At 51.1% G+C, this 20,969-nt stretch overlaps 1 protein-coding gene across 2 annotated transcripts in view; it reads right to left on the bottom strand.

Annotated features, from left to right (window-relative positions):
• Positions 1–463: 463 nt before the first annotated feature.
• XPO6 (exportin 6) overlaps positions 464–20,969 on the bottom strand; it is a 125,062-nt gene continuing 104,556 nt past the window's right edge. For both annotated transcript variants that reach the window (XM_045286083.1, XM_004705704.2), the window contains 9 exons: positions 19,458–19,604; positions 18,546–18,735; positions 12,146–12,301; positions 11,109–11,223; positions 10,335–10,506; positions 7,303–7,464; positions 4,789–4,887; positions 4,465–4,695; positions 464–1,162 (listed from right to left, as the gene is read on the bottom strand). In XM_045286083.1, coding sequence (XP_045142018.1) covers positions 1,061–1,162; positions 4,465–4,695; positions 4,789–4,887; positions 7,303–7,464; positions 10,335–10,506; positions 11,109–11,223; positions 12,146–12,301; positions 18,546–18,735; positions 19,458–19,604 — 1,374 coding nt within the window. In that variant the 3' untranslated portion in view covers positions 464–1,060. The remainder of the gene's footprint in view (positions 1,163–4,464; positions 4,696–4,788; positions 4,888–7,302; positions 7,465–10,334; positions 10,507–11,108; positions 11,224–12,145; positions 12,302–18,545; positions 18,736–19,457; positions 19,605–20,969) is intronic.

Genomic DNA, 20,969 nt, shown 5'->3' with positions numbered 1-20,969 from the left:
GAATTTATAGATTGGTATTGGACATATGGGCTAATATCAGACTGATGGACTTGATCTGGACTGGGATGTTTTAATGTACAATTGGTCTTTATATAAAGCTCTTTCTTATACCAGTGTCCATGTATTTGTTTCTCTAGTCCATGTATTTGTTTCTCTAGTCCACCCAGACTGACATACCACTTGCCTGTCAGTTTGCCGCACAATGGTGGCTTGTAAGAGATGTGGTGGGCACTGGGGGCTCCAGTGGCAGGCAGGCTGGATGTTGTGCCCTCTGCCACCGGCTGAGCATTGGAAAGGGGCCCTGCTTCTCTGCAGGGCACCAGCAGCAAGTTTTCTAGAAGGGTGTGGAAAGGGGGATGGGGGGGAGAGGCAGTGATGGCGCCCTCAGGGAGTCCCCTCTCCCAGGCTGGGCCCAGGCCCGCCCAAAGAGGCCCTGGGAGAAAAGAAGCCCTTTACCAGCGTGTATGTAACAACAACATAAGCATTTTATTTTTCATTCAGCTTCTCTCAGTATCACAATGGAATGATGAGAAAACAAGACAAAACAGGAGTCTTTGCAAATATCTGACAAAGAGCAGAGACTTGAAGGCAAATTGGGGGAGGGGACTTGACAGAAACGTCAAAATAGTTCCAAGCTCAAGTCTCTCCTTGGCCAGCTGGGCTGGGGTGGACCCGAGCAGTGGAATGGTGAGAAGGTGCCACTGTCAAAAGCTGTCCTGGGCATTCTTGTCTCGTGACCGTCCCCACATGGTCCACGCGAACCACCTCTTGGAATTTCCCAGCACCTCCCTGGCATCTGCCACACAGCTCCCCCTGCTCCCTGTGCCCTGGAGCCAGAACTCCAACCAGGGCGAGGCTACACCCTGAAGCCAGGTCAGCTGGGTGGGCAGCGGGAGGGGAGGGTGGGGACACAGGGGCAGACAACAGTGCCCCAGGAGTGGAAGGAGGGGGAGAATCCAAGGAGTGGCCGGTCTTGGTCTGGGAGACTTCTGCGGTGGCAGCGGCAGGAGGTGGCGCCCCTCAGGAGGTAAGCAGGCCGCGCAGGCGTGCAGGGCCGAGGCTAGAGCTTCACAGTGCCGGGGGGCAGGCTGTCATTGCAGAGTCTGTAGTAGCGCAGGTCATTGACCAGCCTGTGCACATTCTGGGTGAACGAGGGCAGGTCCTAGAAGGCAGGGGCACAGCTGCAGCCTGGTTCCACCCAACCCCCCTCACCTCAACAGCTACTGCTCCACCCCACCCCCACCCCCGAAGGATGTGCAGACAGAGACCTGTACCACACACAAACGCGACTCCTCAGGACACTGGGAGCCACAGAGGCTCTGGGCAAAGCCCGAGGGAGGGGCAGCTCTCACAGAGCTCACAGCACCTGGCCCGCTCCAAGCCAATCACAGACAGCACTCAGCCCTCGCTCTTGCCACTACTTTACAGATGAAGCACACTTGCCCCACACTAGAGGAAGGGAAGGGGGTCCAAACTGAACCCACACGCTGGCTCTTCCACCTGCGGGCTGACACACCCTCTCCTTCCTTGGGACCCACCACTCAATGGGACAGCAATGACAAAGCCCTTCTCCCCCCAGGGCTCCAGGCAGAAACCCAGTTGCCCGATACCTGTCCTTCTAGGGAGCAGCTAGGGAACGTGCTCTAGTCCCGGTTGTCAGAGGCTTACTGTGAGGCCCAAGGAGGAATCATGTCGGCAGTGTCTGTGGAGCCCTGGCCTGGCTGGGTGCTCCCCACTGACACCCAGGAGCAGGGAGGGGGAGCCCCAGGTAGCAGAAGTAGGCTGAGAAACAAGATGCAGACACTCCCCGTTGTTCTCCACGGCACCCACCAGTCTTCCAAGCCCAGGACCCGCCCGCTAACCTGTTCTTCGTTCAGAATTCAGCCTGTGGGCTCTGGGCTCTATGAAACAAGGAGGACATGAGCCCAGCCGGCCCCCGCGGACCAGGGCCCCAGCTAGCTGAGCACAGAGCCCCGTGCTAGCTGATGCTTGGCTAAGACTTCAACTGCTCTGAGCAGAGACACGGCAGAAGGTCCCAGTTAGAGAGCGAGAAAAGTGTGAAACAAAACTCAACGTCATCATCCAAGACCATTACCCGAAGTTACTGCCTTCCAACGGGAAACTAAACACGACCAAGGGCCACCTTTGGATCCCGTGGTAGATTTGACGAGAAACTCTACAAGCCCGGGAGGAAGGTGCTCCTCAGTACAGTCCGCTGTATGCGAGCAAATGGGCAACATCTGCCCCAAACTACGCTGAAAAGGTGGGGGTTGGGGGGTAGGGGGGGCGGCACAGAGAAACTGAGCACATGGAAATGGGGAGCCTGGGGCAGAAATGCAGATGACGTCACAGAGGAATTAGGGTACGGGTTATAAATGGAAAACATACACTTCCACCTACAGCCCAATGAAACGTTCAACAAAGACCCGGAGGATGATATATGCCAGGGAGGAGACTTATACTCAACGAAGCAGCCTGTCTTTTCCTTCTTTCCCTCTGAAGGACTGCAGATTGATTAACTGAGCTTTAGTGTTTGTCATCGGCCTAAATTGTTCCTTGAACATGGCCTTGTCTGCTACTCTGATGTGAACTAAACCAACCCACTCTCAAGCTGAGTCCTATTGACAGAGCAAAGTGAAGATACAGCCACTTTGGAAAAAAGCAGGAAAAGGCTCTTGCAGAAAAGTTGATTCTATTATGGATGAGATGATCAACAACAGGAGAGGTTTCATCAGAGGGGAATGTGCCACCAGACCTGAAAAAAGGGGAGTTCAGGACAAACGCTAATCTGATGTCTGAGAGAGAAAAAGGGAGAGGGAGTAAAGCAGTAGCTGTTCTCAGAAGGAATATTTCTACACTAATGGTCCCTGCCTCTGAAGGGTAGATAGAAGCATTTTTGCAAAGTGCTTGTACTGGCTAGCTGGCTCCTGGACTTCTGTAGATGAACTGATCTATACCTTACAGTTACTAATGTGACTAAAGGCTGCTCATTCTCATTACTGTGGAACACTCTTCTAACCAACTGCAGGAGTCATTAAGGGTTCTCAATCAAACATCCTTTCTTTAAAAAACAACAAACAACTTTGCCACCTTCCAAAAGACCCCTGTGATGATACGCCCCACGTCCTGGCCCTGCTGTGTGGGTCAGCACCTCTGCTCAGAGGTCTCTAAGTGCTCTGGGCTCATCTGGGCACTCGAGTCTGTGGCAGCTCAAACCTCCCACCCTCCCCACCCCTGGGCCTGAATCGCGCTTCAGAGCCACTTCCCAGTTCTACAACTGCCGACTAACTGCCCACCTCCCTGGGCCTGGGTTCATGACAGACAGTACCCACTCCTCAGAGGCTTTGGTGAGCCGACACGTCGGCAGAGCCCACAGAGGGTGCTGTGTCGCCAGAGTCCCTAAAGGGAAGGACCCATGGCTGGGGGTCCTTGACTCAGTTCATCCCCCAGAAAACAAACCAGGAATGGATGTTTTTTAGATCACCATTTCCTGGGGTGGGTGGAATACAGGTGTCCATTTCTGTATTTGCAATAAGCACCCCGGGTCTGGAAGTCACCACTGTAACCCTATAATGCCGAGCATGACGTTGTCGTAACATTTAATTAAATGTATATATTAATATAGATAGATAACTATGAAAGTAAAGAATAAAAACTAAAAAAAATTTTTCCCTGAAATTAAAAATTCAGGTGTTATTGAGCTAAATAATGAAACTGACATGATGACATCACTAGACAGATCAGCTCACACTGGAATTTGGCTCTAGGAAAAGGAAGACAAACGTGCCGGCGGCTGAAGTGACATTCGGGAGGTTGATAAGCAAACAGGAGGATCCCTGAGACGACGGTGGAGGAAAACTGTGGTTTAGCTTAAGCAGGTCTCAGAGGGCACGAGGGGGGCAGAGTTTTCAGAAGACTCTAGGGCCACGAAGCACAGGCTGCTACCAAGGACGTCAGATACAGGAACGGGGGGCATGTCACCTCCCAAGGTGGCCCGGGGGTGAGAAGTCAGGTCCCCGCAAGAAGACCAGCACCAGCAGGGCTCACCCGCCAATCCCAGGGACTCCATTCTCTCAGCCAGCCAGTCAGTGAGTGTGCAAGTTTGGGCGAAGAGTGATGAATGTGACCTCAAATGCACCTCATTATCTACCACGAGGACGTGCCTGGGCAGAGGTGAGCTGAGGTGGTGGGACAAGACGACAAGACAGGCTCACCCTTGGCTGAGACAGACCCGTTGGCTGGGGCCCTCCTCAGTGGGAAGGACACTTGTGCTCCAGAAGGCAAGACTAGGACCACTGCGCCCACCACCGAGCCCACCCCTCCAGGCTTGGCACGAGCTACCTACCACCAGCCCACAGGGTGACCTCAGAGCCCCTGCGACAACCTGCCTCCTTGCTGACCAAGCACAAGGCCCAAGAGACCCCCACTGGCCCTCCCGTGAGCCTGGCCTCTTTCGTGTCTCACCCGATCCATCTTGAAATTCCGTCCCAGCACATTTTTCTGGTTGGTGTCCACGCCATCACAGCTGCTCAGGAACTCCGGGAGGAAGGCTGCAAAGAAGCCGTCGAAGTCGACCGAGGCCATGTTGTACAGGGCGGTGCCGATCTCCTCCTGCAGGAGGTCGTGGGACTTGCGGACCAGCACCTGGAGCAGCACGTTCACAAACTGGAACAGCATGGTGCTCCGGAAGAGCTGCTGCAGACACACAGACAGGCGGGCGTCAGCAGGGGCTGGGGTCCAGGCAGACTCGAAGAAGGAGAAGCCTTTCCCGGAGGGCGGGGCTCTTACCTTGTGGTAGAGTTTCTGCTTGGCGTTGAGGGTCTCCAAGTAGAACAGGTTCTGTTTAAACAGGTGGATGTCGGGCTGGAGAAACGACTGCCCAAAAGCCTAGGAAGCAGGACCACCACTTAGAAGGACATTCCAACATCTCCAGAGTGAGCCCTTCCGTGTCCCTGTGCCAGTGGCAGGAGCAAGGCCTAGCTCCCAATTTTCCCCACTGGGCCGCCCCTCTTATTTTCATCCTGTTTGCCCTTTTGTGACAAACGTTGAGACCTTTGATGTACCAACAACTCTAGTTAAATACCAAACTCCATCCCACTCCAGAGATGGCTCCTCTCCCTGGTTGCCCAAGCTTTATGAACCAAACACAACCTCTTCGCTGTCTCTACTTGGAGTGAAGCAACAGCAGATTTTGAAACTCTTGGCCATCTTCAGGTTGCAGATGTTACTAGTTCAGAGACAAAACACTAACATTCCTGGTGTGTGCGATTGTGTGTGCCTGCGCGTGTCTCCAGGAAACCGTCTTGAATGAGCGGGTAACTAACTGCTCTGTTGTTCTGTCCCAGGGCTTCCAGGTTCCCTAAACAAGAAGGGATCTTGTACTCCCTGCTGCAGCCATGGGCCAACCGGGATGATTCCACTTTTTTTCTTTTTCAAAGCATCATCTACGGACCACTCACCACTGCCTGAGCTCTCACAGACGACACAGATGGGTTACCAGCCGCACTGGAGGCAGCCCCGACAGTGCTGCCGTCTCCAGGGTGGCACAGAAATGAAGGCAGGTGCACTGTGCCCCTGTGGAGATGGCACCTCCCACATCCCAGAATGTACCTGAAAGGGCCCAGGCTGCTCTCGGCATGGGCAAGTGCTCCTCCACGGTGTGGCCACCACCGTCTGTTGATGCAGTCACCCTGTTCCCAGTGTGTGACGATCATAGCAGTTGTGACAAGCGTGTGTGTACAGGCTGCGTGACTGTGATTGCAGCCATCATTGGTGCACAGTCCTCAGCTGCGGGCACGTACAAATCATCTTTCCTCTCTTTAGGAAAAATGCTGTGCTGCCACGCTGTGAAGGCAGCTGTTACCAGCTCAGAGAGAGGGATGGATGTCAATTAGCCACAGAGACTTACAAGCAAAGATGACTGCACAGGGAGTGTGGAAGGGTCACCCATGAATACTTCCAGCCCAAACCTGATCTCAGAGGAGCCCTGGCTTACGAGTTGGGCTGCTGAGCAACCCCTAGGTCAGCGGTTTGAATACACCAACTGCTCCAAGGGAGAATGATGAGGCTTTTGGTATCTTTCCCACAAAGACTTCCGATGTCAGAAGCCCAAAGAAGCAGCTGTGCTCTCTCCGGGAAGGGTGCCTGTGCGTCGTCATTGACTCGATGACAGGGAGTTGGGTTTTGAGGAGCTTCTAGGTCCCAGTGGGTTATCCGAGAAGGAAGGGCAGCCAGGCTGCTGAGGGCTAGACGGAAGACGGGCAGAAAGCCCCCTGGTTCCCAGGAGGGAAAGTTGGTGTTTGCAGAGCCAAACAAACAGAACTAGGACCCTTTCCTCACACGCAGCTCTGCATGGCCCACAAGAGAGGGCCTCAACAGCCACAGACCAGCCCGCGTGCCCGCAGCTTTCCCCAGCACCCCAAGGCAGTGCCCACCTGGGGAGTACCAGCACACATGATCGGAAAGAACAGGCACCCCCCAGGTTGCAACCGTCCAACTTACAGAAGGCTCCCTCTCCACCTTTAAACCCGTACATGTTTACAGCCAAGCAAGCACAGATCTGAACAAAGTTCTGCAATTGGGCGGGTCTGGGGTGGAACCCAGAGCAGAAAAGAGAACAGGCCCAAGCCCTGGCAGAGGTGGCTCCAGAGACCCTCACCAGGCCTCTCGGTCAGGAGCCTGCAGCGTGCGAGCAGAGACACCCCCCCTGAGCTGGGCAGCGCTGCTGCAGACTGCACTTCACGCCCGTCACACACTGATCTTCACCTTGAGGGGGAGTCTGTTTCCAGCCAAGCTTCGGCCTGGGATTGCCTGTCCCAGCTATCTTTCTGGTTCAACATCACTTTCCAAACTCCCGTCTGTTCCACTAATGCTTCCGGGCCATGATGGACCAGGGCCGCATTGCTTCAAAGCCCTGGCCAATTCTTACAGACACAGTTGGGCGTCTGTCTACACGAATCCACACGGCAGAGTTCCTCTTAGCCTGGAGGGAGCTCAAATGATCTGGGGGGAAGATTTTAAATTCTCTCTCCAGGCAGTTTGTAGTCAGGAGACCCCAAGTGATGCAACCGCAGGAGGCAAGAGACACTCCATCCAGTAATGTCAGCACAGCTGGTGAATGCGTGCCAACTGTGCAGGCTACTTCACGCACCTCATGAGAAGCCCCACCTCCTGCAGATGAAGCGACCAGGGCTCGAGAGAGGAGGCAGAGCTACGCTCTAGTCCAGACCAGCACTTGCCACAAGAGCCAGCTCAGAGGCAGTGGAGCCATATGCTTGGGCCAGGTCCCAGGGTCCACGTTACCTGCATGATGGCACTGAACTGGGGCTCATTCTCCATCTGCTCCTCGGCGATCCCCCTCTGGACACTGGCCAAGACGGTGGACTTGAAGAAATACCTCCAGTTGTGATGGAGGGTCCGGAAAAGGAGCTCAAACAGCTCAGCCTTCACATCAGGGGAGGGGCGCTGTGGAGACAGACAGGGACTCACAGAGCGGCCCCGGTGGTGGTGGTGGGGTGGGGTGGGGGGGACCTACAGTGGACAACCATTCCCACCCACACCAGGAAGGCTTTGGCAGAGACCACCTCTGAAAGCGGAACACACAGGTCAGGGCCAGGGGATTCCTTCTGTGATGGAAACTATAAGCTACGATCAAGGGCGTCTGAGTGGCCAATCGGAAATACGGACTTTCCATTCATAAGGTGCCACTCTAACCTGTCATTTTGGTTTGGTGGTCTTTTTTCCAGGATTAAAAAAACCCTGTCCCAGGTAGTCTGGTCTTAGACATCCCTGAGGCTAAAGACAAGGAAGTGCTGATCCATGTGCATTAAAAGCAGGGCTGCCCAAGTCAAAGAAGGTGCACAGAGAGGTCCATGGAGAGGAGCCAGAGGACATCAGTCAGAGAGGTCCCCTGGGTGGGGCTGGAGCACTGTGGGCTCTGGGAGCAGCAGGAGAAGTGAAGGTACAGGACTTGGCAGCACTGGCTCACTGAACCTGTAGCCCCCAGACCAGAGCAAGACAGGTCGCACTAGTCCAGGTGTCTCTCCAGAGTTAACAATTACAGCCCCAGACAGATTGGATTCAAACTGCATAGACATTTCAGCAGGGACCCTGTTAGGGCACAAATGTGCTGAAGCACGAGGAAACCGGGCCTCCAAGTTTGGACATAGTTTGTTGTGTGGAGTGTCCCCGTTTCTAAGCGCAAGAGCTTCCCTGTCACTCCGGAAGGTTCTGAGACCTTGTCTTGTATCCTTTCCACTAGGAAGGTTCTTACAGCGCTCAGCTGGCACAGCAGTGAAGTGCTCAGCTACAAACGACAAGGTTGGCAGTTCACACCCACCAGCCACTCCTTGAGAGAAAGCCGGGAGACCTGCTTCCATAAACACAGTTCAGGGCCGGGTCTACTCTACCACATGGGGTCCCTGAGTGTGAGCGGACTGGGCAGCACCCGACAAAACAATGGAGGTTTCTGACAGCTACATAAATGCCTTGGTGGCAGACCAGCTTAGTGATGACTGATCTATCTATCTCTGCACCGAACTATTTCTAACTCACTGCTCTCAGACTAGTATGGAGCCGAAACATTCTTTTCTGCTTCCTTTAAAGAGTGTTTGTTTTTAATTGTCATTTTGCTGTTGCAAACCCGAGTGCCCTTGAAGGTACGAGTAAGTGACACTCATCCCACCTGCCACTGTACAGTCATTGTCACCTCCCTGTGCTGAGAGGTTCCTCCCTGTTAACTCACTCACCCCCAGGGGCCAGTCGAATGTTTCAAGCAGCTGTTGTCCATTTGAACCCATATAAATAGCTTTTTGTTAAAAAGAACATAATGCTCAAGGCAGACCTTTTAAACAAGTTAAGCTAAACTGTTGTCTGGTTTTAAAACAACCTTAGAGGATATTTATTGTTGACTTAAGGTCTAATGATGGAACTCAGGGCCATGGTTTTAGGGGTTCATCCAACTTCCAAGGATTCCAGAAAGTCTACAGTCTACAAGAATTTGAAATTATGTTATGCAGTTTCCAGGATTCCTTCTAGGGCAGTTCTCAACCTGTGAGTTGCGACCTCTTTAGGGGGTTGAATGACCCTTTCACAGGGGTCGCCCGATTCATAAGAGTAGCAAAATGACTGTGATGAAATAGCAACAAAAATAAATTTATGGTTGGAGGAGTCACCACCACATGAGACACTGCATGAAAGGGCCTCTGCATGAGGAAGGTGGGGAGTCACTGCACTAGGGGGTCTTTAATCAAAATGCTCAGCAGTGGTCGCCGGGCACCATCTAGTTCTTCTGGTAGCCTGGCAAAGGAGGCCGCTGCTCGTGGACACCACCAGCCACACATTTGTTTGTATTTATAATGTTAGCCATCTTAGTGGGAGTGAAATAGGCATTCTCGCTTAAAAAAAAAAACAAAAAACACACCTGTATTATAAGATTTAAATAAAAAATTAACACTGCATTTTCTGAAGAAGTACACCACCCTGTGTGATCACAAGGTGTCAAAGGGATCAGGTATGAGGCATCAAAGAACAAAAAAATCAAATCATTGTGAATGAGGGGAAGTGCAGATTGGGGACGCAAAACCCATCTGTAGGCAAACGGACATCCCCTTACAAAAGGGTTGTGGGGAGATGAGCCAGTTACAGTGCAATGTAGCAACGATGAAACATACAACTTTCCTCTAGTTCCTAAATGCTTGCTCAACCCGCCACGATCATGATCCCAATTCTACCTTACAAATTTGGCTAGACCAGAGGATGTACACTGGTACAGATGGGAACTAGAAACACAGGGAATCCAAGATGGATGATCCCTTCAGGACCAGTGGTATGAGTGGAGATACTGGGAGGATGGAGGGAGGGGAGGGTAGAAAGGGGGAACCAATTACAAGGATCTCACATATAGCCTCCTCCATGGGGGATGAACAACAGAAAAGTGGGTGAAGGGAGACGTCAGACAGTGTTAAGTTATGACAAAATAATAATTTATAAATTATCAAGGGTTCATGAAGGCTGGGGGGAGTGGGGAGGAAGAGGGGAAAATGAGGAGCGGATACCAAGGGCTCAAGTAGAAAGCAAATGTTTTGAGAATGATGATGGCAACAAATGTACAAATATGTTTGACACAATGGATGGATGGATGGATGGATGGCTTGTGCTAACAGTTGTACGAGCCCCCAACAAAATAAATAAATGAATGAATGAATGAATAAATAACTGAAATAAAATCTTAAAAAAAAACAAAAAAAAAACAACCCTGCATTTTCCTGGATTTTTCACTCCCTTCCTAATCACAGAAGAGGAGGCAACGCAGGGACCAACGCAGCCTCTCCTACCTCCGCAACGATGGGGTACACCTGCTCCATGCACAGGGAGATGATGCTGGGGAGGAAGGGCTTGAACACCTGGACAGGCTCCTGGACCACCACCTGCAGGATCTTCAGGAACTTCTCGACCACCCGGCAGCCTGTGCTGCCTTCGTGGAGGATGCTCTCGGCCAGCTGTTCTCTGCACACAGAGGGAAGCACACAGGAACTCACATTGAGCAGTCCCCCAGAGTGCCTGTCTACTCGCCTGGACCACGAGTCTCCAGTAATGACGCGATCAGCTCATAAGTGCAAAGGAGATTACAGTTGAGAGGCAAAACCCTTCCACAGGCCACAGTTCTGATCTCATACTGTGGCCTACATTACCTTTTATCTTGGAGGAGAGAAACAGAGGAGAAACCTGACTACCACCAAGGACAGAGAGCGTGAGCAAAGAGCATCCTTTGGACCTGGGGATCCTGTGCTGAGACCCTCCTACCCCCAGGACACTGATGCCGAGACACATGGAACTCTAAGGAATGCCAGGCCCAAAGATGTGGAGACCCGGATCTTCCCGCAAAGCTGACAGATAGAAGCAAGCCTTCCCCTAGGGCCAGCACCCTGAATTTGGACTCCTAACCCCCTAAAGTGGGAGAGAATCATTTGCTGTCTGTTAGCGTGACAGCAACAGTAACAAAGAAATATCTGCTAAGGGGCGAGCACAACTCAACGCTGTGTCAGAGAAGCACCACCAACAAGCCGACACGCTGTTGTGAGAACCATGGCCAGGCGATCTGTGGTTACCTGGTAAACATATTGAGGAAAGTCTGTATGATCTGTTCCGTGAAAGGCACGCCCATCTGTACTCTAAGGCCTCGAAACAGAGTGAGGAAGAAGCTCAGCATCTCATCGGTCACATCTAAACAAAGGACAAAGGGAAGGATCTGAAGGGCGCACTTGGGATGAACAGGAACCCTGGCTGGGTCGTCCATCGTTCCACTGCCATCTGCACTCTCATCTTCCTCAGGCTTCCTGCTGGGGGGAAATCTCCTAACACCATCAGAACCAATGAGGGCAAGTGGCACATGATTAAGGACATGCTGAGAAAACCGCTCTGGTGCGATGGACTTCTGAGGGCTCGCTGGGAAGCGAAGGTCGTCGTGAAGCCTCCCTCGCTGCCGAGAGCTCTCCCTGCAGATGGAGCGCTCTGTGCTCACCACCCAAGTGCTGTAGTCATTTCTCTCCATGACCAATCCTCCCTGCAGTTGGGTCGGAGGCTAAGTGGCTCAAAGTGGATAATGAGGGTGTATTCAGGCTGCGTGGCTCTGGTCCATTAAGTGGATTAATTGATGAAAATACCAGTCACATTTAGTGCAGTTTCACTTTGAGACCCAGGAAATTATCCTGGACAGGAGGTTTCGGCTCTAACCACATACAGTCTATTCACAATCCCTGACATTCCTCACGGGACCCACAGACCTACTGAGAAGGTTCTCAGGGCCTTCCACAGAGTGGCAGTGAGGGGGTGGGGTGAGGGAGCAAAACTCACCTCGCCACATAATGAATGAATGGTAACTCATCTGAAAACGTTTTCGCCTCTCTTTTGCATGATGCCCTACAAGACTTTTATGTTCCTTATTGGGGGAAGGCAAAGACTTCAGAATCAAGTCCAATGGACTCGGGCCACGTGACACAGGCTGCACTTTTCCAGGGACCCTAGCCCAGCCTCCCACCCACCCATGTCTGCACCCGAGCCCTGAACACTGTGTGTTGGGCAGCTGAGCAGTCACTGGGCTCTGGTTAGCTCCCACGCCCAATAAGGACACTAAGCCAGTTCTCACCTGACTGATGGATGAAAGCTGGAAAGAGGGCCAGGGAGACCTGCACGGATTCCTGCAGTGACTGGTAGCAGATCTGCCGGGACTTGGTGGATTCCCCAGAGATATTGTCCACGATATCTTCCAAGACCCCCAGTGTCTGGTGGATGATGGCTTTGGCTGAAAGTCAAGATTGGATAAACAGGACATGGGAGGATGTGCACAAAGGCATTAAGAGGATCACCACACGGAAACTTCGTAAAGCAACACATAGCGCATTTGGATTAAGTTGTGCAGCTCTCTCCTTCCAAAGCCTTCTCTCACTCCCTAACCATTCCTTCCTTCTGTTCTCAACGGCCAGCATGGCAACTGTCTCTGCCTGCTGGATTGCTTGCCTTGATCCTGCCTCTCCCCACCAGAATAGAATCCACCAAGAGAGAAAAGACACACCACGTCATCAACTCTGTAACAGGGTCGAACATAAGAGGTCAGCTCTGTGAGCAGCCAGCAGCTGGGGTGGCACGCTGGCCCCCTGATCAGCTTACAGCCTTCATGCAGTGGTCAGACAGAGCCGTGGTGTGCGGCCTGCTCCTTCATAAGCAGATTCTGTGGGAAAGCTTCACTTTGACTGGGTCTGGATCCTGCATCTCTTTCCCCGACCTCCTGTCACCCTGCCTGCAGATCTCAGGAACCATCAGCGGGATGCTGGCCCTGGATTCATTCGACTGTGCATCCACCAGCCTGCAGTCTTTGTGCTTCCTGATTCACCAGGCCCTGCAGCTCCATGAATCTAGAGAAGCCTCCAACTGATCCTCTGATCCACAGACTTTAACTGGACTGCACATACCCACTTCTACCACCGTGGGAGCCACTACTTGATAGAAGTCTCTTTCTGTATACATGCACCTCCGCCATTACTGGTTAAGAGGACCCAGCCTGCACACCTGGTTACGAATGGACAAATGCAGATCAAACTTCTCCGGCAACTCGAAAGACTCGTTTGGCCTGGCAGTCCACCAGTCACTGGCCCTGAGTACATAATATTATGGCTGGTGCAGGAGTAACTGCCCGATTAGTCCTTGGCCTACAGACCTGTGCCCACAGACATAAGGGTGCGTCAGAATGTGTGGATACTAAGATTGCAGCCCATCCACGCAGCGGTTTATTCCACACCAGCCTGTCTCTGTGATCCACGAGCGAAGGTGCAAACTCCCTCCTTCACACACCTGTTGAAGGCTCACCACGGGGCCCTCAAATAAAAAGGACTCTTTTTGTGCCAAGGAAAAATATTTTGAGGTCCAAGCTAATTTCAAATGCTTAACAAAACTCAAGCAGAAGACATCTTCCCAAAGCACTAACAATGCCAAGTAATTTACAGGCATGCCGCTGCTCCCCATAGAACATCTGGAAGGGCAGGAAGACTTAAAGATAAGCCCAGAGGGAAGCTCCATCAACCTCTGTGAGGGAAGGCTTGTAGCTGAAGTCTAGAAGCTGAAAGAAGAATCTGGTAGAGATGGAATTGAAGCAACAGCCACGAAAGGTTGGGGGTCTTGTGTGGTTTGGCATTTTCTGTGTTAAGCAAGTATCTTGACCTCAACAGATGTCAAGAGCATGGTGTGGAGATCAGCTATCTCAAAGAGCTCATCACTCCACCGGTCTCTCCACCAGCAAAACAGAAGCCCATGAAGACTTGTATGAAATTACTCCTGAGGAGAGCCGTGAGTTTACCAATTCATCCAAAAACAAGGCTCAATCCAAACCGTGGCGTCCGAGGGGCTTGCTGGCCAGTTACACTCTAGGCAGAGAGGTCGGCTCAGGTTACCATGACTGGTTTTTAGGATTCCCAGGAGGTAAACTTAATAAAATTTCTCAGAGGACACAGAATGATCACAGGGGCTTATTAGGGAAAAGTTTTAAGAAAATAGAAAACTGCATTAGGGGAGTGGGGGGAGGGGGGAGATGTCAAGAAATATGTGCTGTCCTGAGGGTGTGTTTGTTTTTCTAATCAAGACCACATACCTGCTCTGCTCATTCTACAAGGGTCGTCCTGTATGAGGTTCACTAGGAAACCACCTCATCTACCCTGCAGCTCTGATCTTGCCCCTCCAGTCTTGTTCCCAGATCTCCAAGAACAATGGAAAGGCGCATGATCAAAGTGCCCAGAAGAAGTCCAGACTGCCATGTAGAAGTCGTGGTAATCAGAGCACAGAACCCTCTGGTGAAAGGTTACAGATATAGAAACATCACCTTCAGAGGTGTCGAGACCTATACAGAGGATATGTTAGGACACAATAGCTTTATGTCTTCATATTTTTGTTTTATAGCAGTACTTCCTGACTTACTCTCACATATAAAATTATGTTGCATTATGTTATCGAGCTGGTGTTTGATCTCACTCTGAATTCTGTGAGTGAGGTGGCAATTCTCACAATACATGGACAGATGAGCTTGTTGAGCTGCACGCAGTGCACTCAGATGGGAAACTGGGGGCAGTGGCGCAGAGGACACAGCAATGCACCAGGACCAGAGAAGCCCGGATACGAACCACAGATGGTCACTCGATGCCATATGACGTGCCGCAACAGCTGCCCCACCCACCCACCCCCATCCTTGCAGCTATGAAAATCAGAGACAAGGTTGAGAAGGACGCTAGCCACGTGTCTGGCAGGGGATGCCCAGGAGAGAGACGTCACACTTGGCTTGAGCCTACCTGTGGTGAAACAAAATTGCGTGACCCCCAACTCTTCAATCTGTGTCTCTGTGTTCCCCCCTAATGCCTGTGAGGGCTCACCAAGGGGTCTGGTCAGTCCCTACCACTCCTCTGCACAGGAGGGAGCCATCAGAGACGGTGAAGTGAAGAAGTCCCCGGCCATCAAGAAAGAACAGCTACCTGTGCAGGCAAGATGCTGTCTGAAGTGGGGCGGGCACCAGGGGCAGGAGCACTGAGGCCGGAGACCAGGAAACGGTGAGGGAGAACAGCATGCGGGGCTGCAGTGTCCTCAGTCTTAGTACCGTGAGTAAGGTGGTGGTGTCTGAGGAAAGCACATGAAGGGAGGCAGAGGCTGTGGGACCACGTGGCTGAGAGGCGGTGATGAGGGGGACCACCGCTTGTGTCCTTCATGTTGTCTGACCCTGGCTTGAGGGAACCTGCTAACTTTGTTCATGAATCACCAGAATCGTGAGCACTGGCCGTGAGTTCTCTGTGGGCACTGCCAGCGATGAATGAATCTAGAAGTGAGAGAAAGAGTGCCATGGACGGAATGGCTGGTGTGGGAACCGAGAAGAGGAGGACAGGATGGAGCCGTGTCCCACTTCCACCTCGGGGCAATTGGCTGTGTGCTGGTTTGGAGCTGGCTTCTCCATCTACCTCTTGCAGCCACATGAGGTGAGCGGTGACTCCCGTTTCCTCACCGACACTCAGCTCTGACTGACTCCAGTCAAACAAGAGCTCAGCTGGACTTCTGAACTTCTACATTGCAGCACTTTGAATTGTCCTGGACCCGAGAGCCCACCAGCACCTGTGGGGCTAAAGCAGCTTCCACAGAGGATGACAGCAGAGAAGACAAAGTTCTTGGATGTGGGATGGATCAGGATCAATGCCTGGTGCTACTTGATGGATGCTGAGGTTGGCTTTCCTCAGACACCACCACCTTACTCACGGTACTAAGACTGAGGACACTGCAGGCTGGCCACAGCACCCTAGGGAGGGCAGATAAAAAGCACAGCCATACCATGGAGGCAGGGTTCACTCGCACACAGTGTGTACACGCACACACAGTGTGTACACACACATGGGCCTTCAGCCAGCAGGAAACCACACTGCGGGCAGAGATGGTTCTGAAACTAATGCCCAGGGGAAACGGTTTAAGGGCAAAGCTGGTTGAGTCCAGAGACCCAAACCTAACTCTGGTATTCATGGAAAATGAAACAAGAACCAAGCAAAGTTCACTTAGAAAAATGTGCAAATGAAAACCTGAAAGCCCCCGAAAATGTGAACAGGAAAACAAGTGCACACAGGAGGGTGCGGCCACATCAGAGGACGCTGTGAAACCATCAGCTCTACACATGAACAACGATACTTGTAAGGCCAAAGAGGCAATGTGGCAGCAGGGACCTGGAGCCATTCCGGCACCAACTGAACTGCTGACTCCATCTCTTCCTCTGTGACCCCAAGCCTTCCCGGCTTAGGAGCAAAGGACATTATAAAGGAGAGCCTGCAGGCACTGCCCCAAACAAGTGATTAAACGGAGCAGCAGCCAAAATATTCAACCTAAATATAATCAACAGGGAAAAAAATTTAGATTATAGGGGGCATGCTACAACAAATCAAAACACAACGATGGCACTGGCTCTTTGAAAACATCGCTGCCGTGACTGAGAAACAAGGTGCTTTTCTGTAAAGGCGGTGTCCTGGTGGCCAGTGGTTGCACTCTGGGTTGCTAACTACAGTCTCAGTAGCTTTGACCAGTGGTGAACACAAAGTTGCTGCCCTGAAATGCCAGCCTCGACCTAATTCACAATGAAACAGTGACCAGCTTGAACCCATCAGCCAAGCCACAAGAGAAAGACGAGGCCTCCTGCTCCCACAAAGAGTGACAGCCTTAGAAACCCACCGGGGAAGTCCTACTCTGTCTTCTAAGACTGCTATGAGTAGGAAGCTACCTTGCAGCAGTGAAGTTTTGGATAATTTTTCTCCCTGCTATCAAAAGAGGTTAAGGAGATGTGACAACCAATTATCACACCAGATCCTTGCTTGTATCCTGGATTGTTAAAAGCCGAGACAGGTTATTTTGGTCTAAGTGGGAACCTGTGAGTGTGGAAACACAATCAGGCAATGAGAGCCAAAGGGCAGCATTGGGGGGGACGGGACACAGACACACGCCCAGAAGGCAGAAAGGGAGCGGAAGCTGTGAACCAGTGGGAATAGGGCTTTTACCTGTGAGGACTGCAATCAGGGTCACCCATCCAGTGTGTATGAACTGCTGGAACCGAGAACTATCTGCTCTGTAAATTTCCACCCAACCCAGCATAAAACAATTCTTAATAATTGTTGTTTGAAATTAGTCCGTATATTACATAATATCATCTTAACAAGAATAAACATCTTTGTTGTATTAATGGTGTTTTGGTTATATAAGCTCTTTTGTTTTCCTATAGAAGGAGGTTTCAAAACTCTATGTGTGTAGAAAAATTTCCTATCTTTCTGTACCACTTGTCCATGAGTATTTTGAAGCCTCCTCTTACAGAGACAAATCATTTACTGATCAAGTGTCAAAGTGTACAACTTTCAATGGCTCAGGAAAACCAAAAGGAGAGAAAGAGGGCAAGGAGACAAATGTGGCAAAACTGGTGCCACTAGGTGAGAATGCTGAAAAGCAAGGCTGTTACTGGCTGTTACACTTTGGCGAGTGAGGCGCACCGGGCCTAAGCCACGGGCCTCTCATGCATGTAAGGAAGACGAAGAGAAACGATGCCTTTGAATTGTGGAGCTGGCGATGAATCTTCACAGTACCACGGACTGCCGAAATAACAAACAGATCTTCTTTGGACAAAGTACAAGCAGAAGGTTCCTTACAGGCAAGACTAGAGAGGCGTGTCAGGAGTGACAATGAGCAGCTGACTGATGTAAATCGCTCAAACTCGGGATGAGACCAACACCAGAGACCACTGGCCAGTGCAGCGTGCCCCTCGGGAACGCAGCTGCTCTGACTCCAACGGTAATACGGTACAAGGGGGCTTTAAAACAGAAAAAGGAAGATGAAGCCACAACTACTTGAATTATTCACTTTCTAAAATATTTAAACTGGTGGGCTTTAGGAGCTTCTTTTTATACTACTTATAGTTTTAATGTGAAAATCATTATTTTAAAAATATGTCTAAAACATTCCTGAAATCTACTTGAAAAACTGTTCTCTTGGTTCTGATTTTTTGCTCTTCTTTTAATGTGAACAATTAAGACATACAGTCCCCTTTAGAAAGGCACCCAGCTCTTTCAAAGCCTTGGAAATATTTGTATTTGAGAAAAAGTAAAAGCAACTTTAATAGCAGGAGTTCCTAATTTGTACAAATGAACTGTTTTGCTTGCTTATAGCTAGCTCTGAAATGGATCAATAACCAATATAAAATTTATTTTATTGATGGGAAGCATCATGAACAGTGTATGAACTTTTTTCTTCAGGTCTTCAATATTTTTACATTTAAAATAAGAGAAGGGTCATCCTGCATTCAGGAAGTATGTCCAACTAATGTGGCCTTATCTGAATTCCATGGAAGTAGCAGGATTCCACTCCCCAAAAACAGACAGTTGTGTGGCTCTGGACCCATGAATTTATCTCATGAGCCTCAGGTGGAAAGCTAGCTGCCTGCCAACAAGGGAGAGCCAGGATGCCCACCCTCCCAGGTCTGCCCTCAGGGCCATACTCACTGTCCTCCAGTGACACTTTCCTGGGAGGAGCGACAGCACTGGGTTTCAGGTTGCGATAGTCTCGGGAGAGCGCGGAGATGAGGCTGGCGTGGTTGATGGAGCGCACGGGCCACTGCTGCTCGTTCTCTGGAAGGTTTGGCCATGGAAGCAGCAGGATATTGGAGAGGGCCCGGCACACCAACACCTGAGCCTGGAGAAACCACCGGAGGCATGCATGAAGGAGCTCACAGCTCACAGAGTGAGAGACAGCAAGCAGAGCAGCCCCTGGGACCCAGGGGCTCGGCATCCATCACACACTCCGGTCAGGAAAAAAAGGGGCTCAGCACTGCAGCAACCCTGGCCTCAACAGCCACGCCTGGGCCTGGAGCACTGGTGGGCAAAACCATGGCTGACTGGAGTCTCACTGTCCCCTCGGCTTCTGACCCCCTTGGAGGAGCTCCTGGGTACAAGGCTTTCATGATGAGTGTGCCTGTGGTACCAGGTCAGCCACATGACCTTTACCTCCAAGGACCTCGGAAATAACTGCTGCAGCTGTTCCCCTGACCCCTTTCTTTACTTGCTTGGTTTTGGGCTTGCTTTTCAACGTGTAGCCTCTAAGAGGATTCTACGAGACATGCTTTCCTAGAGACGATAACACTAAAAAGACAGGGGCCTCACACGCTGGGCCGACTGACCAGCTCTCAAAGGCCGTAAGTGGCATCTCTCTGGAATGAATGGTTTTCTGCCCCACCTAGCAAACTGACTACTGGAATTATGAAGGGCATGACAAGAGACCACTGCGGGCCACACCAGTGCCTCAAACAGAAGAAATCCGTGTGGCTGGCAAGGCCTGTGAGCTTACTACACCTCAGGCTCCCTAGGTCTGAGCCTCCCAGCTCTGAGGATCCTGGGACAGGATGCCTGGGGCCTCACCTTGTCAACCAGCCGCTGAGCAGAGGCGTCAGTGATTCTGTTGAACACCTTCTGTACCGCAGGGATGCTGATCAGAAAGACTGGCCGCACTGTGGTGGCGAGTGAGACAAGTAAGTGGCACGCAGACAGCAGCAACTTGTTCTGGACCTGGGAAGGGAGAGGACATGCAGTCATAAAAGAGCTCTGACGGTGTGGCCGTCTCAAAAGGCTGAGGGTGGCTTTTGGCTGCCAAATGCACCACCCAAGCAATACATGCTCTCAGACATCTTCCTGTGCTGGTGCCTAGTGGTCACGGCTCCCACCCTCAAAGCCAGGCCACGACCGTCCAGTCACTACATTGTTAAGGCAGTCTCTGCCCGCTTCACAAGCCACCAAACTCACTGCCATCGAGTCAGTGCTGACTCTTAGCGACCCACTGTGGGCAGAGAGCCCACCATGTCTCCTGAGGAGCTGCTGGTGGTCTCACACTACCGACCATGCGGCTCAAGCAGCCCAATGCGTTAACTCCTACGTCCACCCTCACCCCCACCCCCAGGTTCCGGTAACAATCCACAGTGCCTCCTATCCAACCACACAGCAAACTTCTCAGCCTATCGCTAAAAGTCCCCCCTCACATAGCCTGGGGTCCTTCCTTCATCTCACTCCTCTAGTACAGACAAAGTCAAGACCTCTCCTGGCCCCCTCCACCTGCTGCCATCACACAGGAGTCCTTAACCTCGCCAGGCCATCCAAGCCCTATCCTGTCCCTACAACTTAGCAACCAAAGATAGAACCCAATGCCCAAGCAGGCCGCCACAACACGGGCATGTCTAAGGAGTTAGGAAACCAGTATTACTATCTTCTGCAAACACCACTTATGCTAGGGGAATTACCTAAGAGCACAATGTTAATATTCATGAATGTAAGCATCTCAGAATTATTCATAATGTTTCCCATACACCTCCCCCCACCCACTCCACCCCCATCACTGAGGCAACCTCAAAATCTAGCAATGAGTAGGTGAATCCTGGGATAACCAGGAACTCATAGGACATCACACACGGACAGTTATGGTTTTGTTTACAAGCTACATTAAGAAGGACTAGAGCTGTTTGTCAAACATGGCACACAATAGCAATGGTCACGGGCTGTTTTTCAGAGGGCAGCGTCACAGAATCTATCAAAGTTGACGTGGATATAAATTTCCGCTCCACAAGTCCACGTCCAGGAATTCCTCCCACAGACACATTTAGCTTATTTGTAAGATATACATAGATGTACATAGAAAGAGGCTCACTATTGCCATATATAAATTTTAAAAACTAAAATCCTGTCAGTATGAAAACTAGCACACATCCATACTACAAAGTACTGAATAATTTGAAGGGAAAAAAATGAAGTTGCTGTATACATCTAAAAGTCTCCAAGGCATATTCATACTGCTAAGCAAAAAGAGCTACCTTACCCTGCAGACCTAAAAAGAGGGAGGTGGTGGCAGTGATGGTGGTGTGTGCATGCGCTTGAGTGTTAGTA

Source organism: Echinops telfairi, unplaced genomic scaffold (genome assembly GCF_000313985.2).
Source record: "Echinops telfairi isolate 266 unplaced genomic scaffold, ASM31398v2 ScPeMD7_5;HRSCAF=22, whole genome shotgun sequence".
NCBI lineage: Eukaryota > Metazoa > Chordata > Mammalia > Afrosoricida > Tenrecidae > Echinops > Echinops telfairi.
This window is presented reverse-complemented; position numbering and strand designations above follow the sequence as displayed.